Consider the following 8,437-nt stretch of genomic DNA (forward strand, 5'->3'; position numbering starts at 1 on the left):
CTTCTGTTTGTCACAGCTTGCTTTCTGTGCCCAGCATGAGTGTGACGGCAGTACGGGTTTGCTTGGGTTTGGTGAAGGGCGGGGGTGGTCTCCTTTTGCTTTGGGTTTTGTTTGGTATTTGCCGAGTGCATTCCCCATGTGTGCTCTAACAGTAGCGTACCTCTCAACTTTCAGTGGAGACAGTGGCAGCTCAGTGATCTGCATTTTCCTACAACTTCTCAGAGGTGGAAACTCAGGCACCACTACAGGAAAACACTACATCAAAATTAAGCCTCTGTACAATAAATGTGGTCAGCAAATATGCTGCAGTCATTGACTTGTGTTCTGTTGCTCTTGTATGTAAGCACAACAGGGAGACCCACGTCTCTTGCTGTCCTGCTTACATACTTATCAATTGTATGTATGTACATGTGCCAATATACCTGCTATCATCTGCAGTTACTAAACAGTTTTTTTCTTTTTCTTTAGAATGGTGAGAGTTGAGAGGTATAAGAGATTCAGGTGTTTTAATTTCCTGGTATACTATTGCAGAATGAAGAATGCTACTAACATTCACCAGCTCCACAGTGTTGTGTTCGGCAATGCAAATGGGCGATCGTTTTCACTGTGCACTTTGGACACGGCTGGTTTGATGCAAAATAGATTCTAGAATTTATACTTCACTGCTTGTTAATGGAGGACAACATTTTGCGCTGTGTTGTCATAGCACCTTTGAAAGTATTTCCAGAGAGCCTTGATTTTTCCTCTGTGAAGCTGCTCTTCACTCGCCAACCAGATACAAGGTTTGAAAGCTGAATTCCTAGTGAAAATTATATTAAAGATGAAATATTCAGAGGCTGCCTGAGTGCAATTGCAAGTATCTGTGAAATGACCTTTCCTGCACAGATGATGTTCAGTGTGGATGAGGCAGAAATTGAAGGGTAACTCGGTTTGCAAACTTCTGCTGGTGCAGAGAACGGGGGTCATGCAAGCGCACTGCACTGGGGTTTTTAGCAGTGCTGCTGTAAACCCCCCGTCACTGACAAGCTGCCCTCGGTAAGCCAGGATTTGTTCCAATGTGGTGCCTGGAAATACAGTGATTCTCTGCATTGGCTGTAGGATCTGGCACAGGTCCAGACACTTCTAGGTGTAAGATCCTCGGTGTGGTTAAGTCTGTCCTCAAATGGCAGGTCCTCTCATATGGATCCAAAATAGGGTGCTTGGGATGTCACTCAAAGGCTGCACCAGTCCAGAAATTTAATGGAAATTATTTCATTTTCAGCCCTGCATGTTCTCAGCTCATACAGCCTGAGAATTGTTCACCAGCTCAGCAAAGCAGGTGGTTGATTTCTACTATCCTCATTCAGGTTTCTGCATACTATTCAGAAAAAGCTTCTGCTGCTGAGGGCATATTTGATACAATTAATAAATAATACATAGATAGGAAAATGTGCATGTCTTGCCTGATCAGATTCCAGCAGTTTAATCCTAAAAAAGCTGACTTCAGTGAATCACTCACCACTCTCCAGTTCCACTTGTTATCGCTGATGGTTCCAGAAGGGGCTTGGTAACTTGCAGAGCTGAATATAAAACGCGCTTCTCCACCTGATTATGAAGTCTATGAGCTAAGGTATACAACACTTTTTGCTTTATGTATGATTCCATTTGCACAAAGACAGATCATGCTGTTTTAAACCCACCCTGCCAGGTTTTGATCCCATTAATCACATTAGGTATTGTTTTCACGTGTAATCCCATGGATTTTGTAGCGTTGCTTAATATGAATAAGGGAATCAAAATCCAAGCTACCAACAGGAAGGATTTTTCTTTTGACAGGGAAGAGTTAGAAATCTGCTACAAAAAAAGGCACTGTATTGTGTTGGGGTTTCTTAATTTATTTTCTGTCCACTCTTTCAGGTCTGAATGCTTCATGTTTATTTCTCTGACAAGCTGTAGTATAAGATTGTTAATTCAGTTACTGCGCCCTCACCTAAAGGCCTTAATTCTAGTCGAGCCTCTAAAGCAAATTCAGCAGATGTGAAACATCACTCCACATGTGACTAGAAGTTATGTAGTTAGTGTCTGCAGAAATAGGTGTCTTCTGCTTTCAAAGCAAATGTACTTGTGTTAATACTCCCTCCATTTTATAAGTCTAAGTTAATAATGTCCAAGTCCACTTTGAGCTTTATTGGTGCATTTCAAAGTGTGTGCTGGTTTTTTTATTATACAGTAGCTTCTCTCAACCTTTCAGTGCCTCAAGCATGGAGAAAACTTTTTCAGCTTTAATGTTTAAAAAAAAAAAAACAAAACAGAATTGATGCCTTCTTTGGTGGCATTACTTTAAAAATATGAGTAATAATGAGTGGACAGCTATGATTTATATTTTTCCAAGTGCTTTTAGGACAGTATTTTTCTCATTTTCTTGTTAATCAAAAATGTCAGTGTCTTGTGTTTCGGTCTTAGAGAGGGCAAGTAAGCAGTATTCAACAGAGTAAGTAGAGCTATATAGAAACAGTGAGTAAATCTGAGCCCTCATTTAGGTAACAGGCACTATAGAAGAGGGCGCATTCATTGCACATACAGTACCAGGAAATCATGGCATATGTTGTTCTCAGCTCTTTGCAGTGTTGGTTACCTAGCTGTTATTCCCATGTGCAGGAGAGGCAAACAGCTGGTGGTGGGTGCACTGACGCCCAGCGAGGGTTCACTGGTTGAGTGGCTGAAGCACAGTTGCACTGCCCTCTCTTCTGACACATCCTCCATCCCACAACTGTCCTGAAGACTGCTGTCCCCAAGCTGTTGCACTTTACAGTCCAGCTTTTAACATAAATTGCAGTCAGCAGATATTTATGGTCATGCTCTGAGCTGTAAACTCAGATGGCTCAGGAGGAGATACACAATTGTTCAGGTTTTCTGCAGAGGAAATTAAGACCTGTGCTAGAAAGGTAGCATGGATGGTGTGGGGGAGAGGGAGTCATATCTCCTTAATCACCCCAGCATACCTCTGTGCGGTTTCCGTGGAGAGAGATCGGATTCAAACCATGGTTACTGGTCTTGAAAGTGGTTTGTAGAGACAGGATGCTTCAGGTCACTGCAGTTATATCAGTGTTATTCCAATAAAGCTATGATGGCACATGCTACAAATCTACCTGAGCCATGTCAGAGTATCAGGTAAGTAGATCAAACCAGTGACAGTTACCATTCTGTTTACATAAGCATCTCCCTTCAAAAATATGTTCTTGTTTTCATATGGCTTCATTGAATTTTCACTTTCTGTAGTGTAATTTGCTGGATTGATCTCAGCCTGCATGGTGTCAATAAGAAAGATTATCCCTTACATCTAAAATAAATGCGGTAGCATACATTTACTTTAAAGTAAACTGGTTTTTGGCCAAAACTTGGCAGGCACTGTTAGTTGATGTGCTGATGAGCAAATTAGAAGTTTTTGCTTAGGATTAATAGGATGGCTATACCTTAATGATTTATGGATGAAACTGCAGTTTGATGTATCTGTTTTACAGTGCATTAGTGCAATTAGCAAACTGTCACAAGATTAGAACAAGTATTCCTTTGTATCAATATCTGGCAATTTGTGTCATGCACAGCACAGATCCCTGTAGAGTGGGCAGCTTGTTGAGTAGTATTTGAGTGTAAAGGGTGATAGTAGTTCTCCAGAAAACTACTCTGGATATTCCTCAGGTCATTTTTTTCTATTCCATAAATGCTGATGAATATTAACTAATGTTATTCCAAGGTCCTGTGTTCTGTACAAATGTCAGCAGTGCATGACTACCATAATATATGAACATTTGGAAGGAGATTGTGAGTTTGATTTGCTCCACAGGGAAGGTTCACTCCTGGTGTTAGAGAAGACAGTTGTGTCAGGAGGACACTCACTGTGTAGGTGGGCACTAGTAACAGTCAGGCTTCAATACATTACAGGCAGGGACTGCATGAAAGGTGTATGTGCATACCCTGCTCATGTCCTTTATTCATTTGGGTGCTCTTTCCTGAAGGACTATAGCAAGGAGTTGTCATCCAGGCTAATGCAAAGCATTCCTCGGAAGCAGAGTTGTGGGCAGATTGCACTGTACTCCCCATGTTTTTTCCAAACGGATACTTTCAGGGAGTAAATCAAACCCCTGAGGCCATAGCAACATACAGTTTTATTGTGTCATGCTTTCCCTGTTACATACTTTCAGTTGCTGGCAATCTGCAGCTTGGGGACTTCTTGAGTTAGCGGTCACATGCACTTCTTTGCATCTAAATAAATCTTTCTTCAGTGATTATTTTCTAACTTGGTTTTTAACTGATTTATGTGTTTGGCCTCAACATTAGGCTGTGGCAATGAGTTCAGTAATGCAATTATGTGCTGTGTGGAGTATAATTTCCTTCTGCTTGTTTAATGACCTTCTGTCTGCTCGTTCCTCCTTGTCCTTGCAAGAAATCTTGAACACTTGGTTCTTGGTTTGGATGCTTATCTTGTAGGGTGCCTAGGTCTGTCATATATTTTTTCAGTAGGGAGACTCCAGATGGGGTTCAGCTGTGTAGACCATGATGTCTCTGTGTTTGAGATGCTGCAGGGTATTTGAGACACAGAGGGCTGCAAATCTTGACACAGGACTTGCAAGAGACCCACACTCTTCTGAACAGCAACGGGAGACAGGCAGGGTTTGCCAAGGGCCTAAAATGGCAACTTTTGGCAATTTAATCTATCTTCAAATCTGTTCAGTCTTTCATTGTGATGAAGGCATTTCTTACTGCTGATCAGCACTGCTACCTTTCATTTCCCTTTGCAGCAGACGTAAAGTGAGTGTAAGAGGTTGTTACAGGTTTCAGCTCCAGAACTGTGCTCTGCGTTTATCACTTATATGTGAGAGGACCATGGGTTGTTGTGATAGGACCTTAAGCTTTACAGGTGAGGAGAAATGTCCAAGTGAACCACTGTATAGTACATACTTGATAACTGGCATCTTTGTGCTGAACTGCTGTTTGAAAAGGAAAGGATATTTTAAAAACGACTGAATGAACTGCAGCCCTCAACATTTTAGTGATCTGTACAGTTATCCTGCTGGGACCTCTTGGGTTTAATGATTTAGTTAATTACTGCTGATCTGTTTGTTTCTGTTTTTCTCCTTGATAGACATTGAATGGTCAAACACTTGCAGCACCAGTCAGAAACTTTTCTGTGATGTTGATGGATTTAATCCTTCCTTTTGGTGAACATTCATAACGATGAAGCTTCATCACTACAGGGTGGGGTTTCTTGAAACACAAACACGCTGGCTTATCATCAGCATAGTTTACCGTAGCCATTCAATCCAGTATTGCTGTTAAGTGTTCTGCAAAACCGGCAACTTTTGCTAACAACAAAATATTGGACTCATGCAGGAGACATTTGAAAGAGTGTTCTCCAGTGTATTCCACTGGGAATGGCAGCAAGCAGTACTTGGAAAGTGATGGATCTGGTGCTCAGCCTCCCTTGTAAAACGTTCATTCCTACCAACATACTGCTGTGTCATCTTCCTTTAATTTCCTCTTCTTTGACTTTCTTTTTCAGGCCACAATGTAGGGAGCCTTTTCCACATGGCAGACGACTTGGGAAGAGCAATGGAAACCTTAGTGACAGTGATGACTGACGACAAGGTGTTAGAATAGCAAGATGTGTTTTACAACTTCAGGCATCCCGCATGGTTTTTATAATATTCATACTACAAAGAGGATTAGACTGTAAGAGTTTACAAGAAAACAAATCTATATTTTTGTGAAGGGTAGTGGTACTATACTGTAGATTTCAGTAGTTTCCTAAGTCTGTTACTGTTTTGTTAACAATGGCAAGTTTTACACGTCTATGCAATTGTACAAAAAATTATAAGAAAACTACATGTAAAATCTTGATAGCTAAATAACTTGCCATTTCTTTATATGGAACGCATTTCGGGTTGTTTAAAAAAAATTTATAACAGTTATAATGAAAGATTGTAAACTAAAGTGTGCTTTATAAAAATAATTGTTTATAGAAACCCCCTTTAAAAAAACACACAAAAAAAAATTTACTGAGGCAGTGCATTTGCTTAGTTTCATTTCAGCTCTGTAACTGTATCAGAGAGATTCATGTCCTATGTTCTTTTCCTTGCCTAACAAAAAGAAAGGAAAAACAGTATTTCCTGCAGCAACACCAAAATGGCCAACTTACATTTACTTGTATTTGTCATTGGTTTTGTCTGACTAGGGCTGGCTTAAAAAAAAAAAAGAATCTCCTGAACTTCCAGTGAAGGTAGTTATGTCACCTTTTTCCAATAAAATTAAGGATTACATGAATTACACAGTTAGTTTGCAATAATTAAATGAAAGAGCACATTACATGACAGAGCCTGCAGAAAAAAAAAACCAACCACCTAAAAAAAAAAACCTGAGAGAATTCAATAACCATCCTATGTGCCAGCATTTTCTCTGCTGACTAAATTCCTGAATGCTATTAGTAAAGGAAAGTAGAAATTGCCTTACCAGATTAAACCTTTGGACCTTGGTGTCTGGCACCCTGCTGGCTGCCAGTGCTTCAGCAGGAGCTGGGCCCTGCTCTCCCCTCACAGCTGGCATCACCTTTGCTGCAGAGAAGAAAGGGAGAGAGATGTTCCTCCTGACCTCCTGTGGGATTAGCTTCTGACCCGAAGCACAAGTAGGTTATTCACAGAGCATCTTTGCTTGTCCAGCTCCTGATGCTGTTAATGAGCATGAAGCTCCTCAATCTTCTGCAAAATGAAATCAGAGCTTTCCACAATGTGTGTCTCAACCTGCTACAGCAGCCAGTCCCAAGGAGCTGTAATGCTGCAAGCATCCTTTGGGAAAGGCTGTAGAAGAGTTACTGCTGTTTTTGCGCGCGCATGGTGATCAGGTGAAGGTAGCCACACTGCTCCATGAGATATTTATCACCAACACAAAGGCCCTGGTCCTTTCTCCTTCCCCATTTCTCTCTACAAGTAATCCCGCACAGCTAACAGTAACGTGAGAAAGAGAGGAACTGATAGCAAACTGATTAGCCAGCTTGACTGCAGCTCGTGAGAGGTAGGTTCAGGTATGAGGTGCTGTCAGCAAAAGCTTTACCACTTCATTCTCTTAACCAGCTTTTAATTTTACCTTAGAATATGTAGAAACACACCATCTGACTCTATATTGCAAGAGTAAAAAAAAAATCTGTTACCTCTTCTTGTATGAAGTGTAATTAAACTTGGGAAAGATTTTATTTTGAATGCTAGTTAACATTGAACATGGCTAGTCATGCTATTTCTACCTCACTTTGGTTTTGTGGTGTTCCTGACAATTACGTACAGATAATGTTACATCATCACCACGTGTCCATTGTGTGACCAGGTCTAATCGTTTAAATAATACCAACAATGATAACCATTTACAAAGCATAAGTACAATCTCCCCCAAAACCTCCACTTTCCTAATAAAGAGCTTTTTAAACACTTTATTACAATAGGAACCCTCGGTATTTCTCATGGTCTTTTTTTATCAGAAGGTTTAAATTGAAATGTGAGAAAGAGATGGGTTTCTTCTTTTTTTTCCACCCTTATATGTTAAACCTTCTCTTAAGAAGAAAATGGAGGGAAAATGGATTGCACGGTTGTTTTCATCAGGGTTTTGTTTTGTTTGTTTTACTTTCTAGATCTTAGTTTTGGAGTGAGTCTGTCAAAAAATATTTAAGAAGTTGAAAGCTTTATCGCTGCTTTTTTAAGCATAACTTGGGAATTATTTCATGTTCCTTATAATGACAAAGTATTAAACTGTAAAACATAATCAGTGTAGTTGAATACATAAATACCATATGGCATGTTATTTCATTGTTACTCAGTACTGGTTTATTACTTGGATATCATAATATATTGTGTTTTAACACCAACACTGTAACATTTACTAATTATTTTTATAAACTTCTGTTTTACTGCATTTTTTCACAACATACCAAATTTCACCAAATATATGCCTTACTATTGTATTATATACTGCTTTACTGTGTATATCAATAAAGCACGCAATTATGGTATACAAGGTGCAGTGTTTTTTACTGAGTTACCCAGGCATCTCCTTTCTGGCAGTCCTTGCCTTAGGTGTGCACCCTGCACCCCATACTGCGAGTGTCTCAGTGCCTTGGCCACCTTCCCAGCAGGCAGAGTGCCAACGCTAGCACTCAGCGTTTGGCTGGAAAAGCAGCTCTCCCTGCTGTGGGTTTTTCTTCCCTGTTTAAATTGTTAACATTCCATTTTTATGCTCTCCAAGCTTTTTGGAGCTTACCAGCCCCACACCTTCTGCCTTGTCACAGAAGGCAGCCTTAGATCAGATTCACCTTTGCTGATCAGTCCAGCACTTGAAGGTTTCCTTGCCACTAGGTGTAATGCTAAAAAGCACCAGTTCTCTGGGCCCTTGGGAAGTGTATGTTTCCATCAGAGATACC

At 40.3% G+C, this 8,437-nt stretch overlaps 1 protein-coding gene across 19 annotated transcripts in view; it reads left to right on the top strand.

Moving 5' to 3' along the window:
• DMD (dystrophin) overlaps positions 1-8,031 on the top strand; it is a 1,118,883-nt gene extending 1,110,852 nt beyond the window's left edge. For 11 of the 19 annotated variants that reach the window (XM_030475728.1, XM_030475707.1, XM_030475709.1 and 8 more), the window contains one exon: positions 175-8,031. In XM_030475728.1, the coding sequence (XP_030331588.1) occupies positions 175-270 (96 nt within the window). In that variant the 3' untranslated portion in view covers positions 271-8,031. The remainder of the gene's footprint in view (positions 1-174) is intronic. The other 8 variants (XM_030475726.1, XM_030475712.1, XM_030475708.1 and 5 more) reach the window with 2 other exon arrangements.
• The last annotated feature ends 406 nt before the right edge of the window (positions 8,032-8,437 follow it).

This window comes from Strigops habroptila, chromosome 2 (genome assembly GCF_004027225.2).
Source record: "Strigops habroptila isolate Jane chromosome 2, bStrHab1.2.pri, whole genome shotgun sequence".
NCBI classification, from domain to species: domain Eukaryota; kingdom Metazoa; phylum Chordata; class Aves; order Psittaciformes; family Psittacidae; genus Strigops; species Strigops habroptila.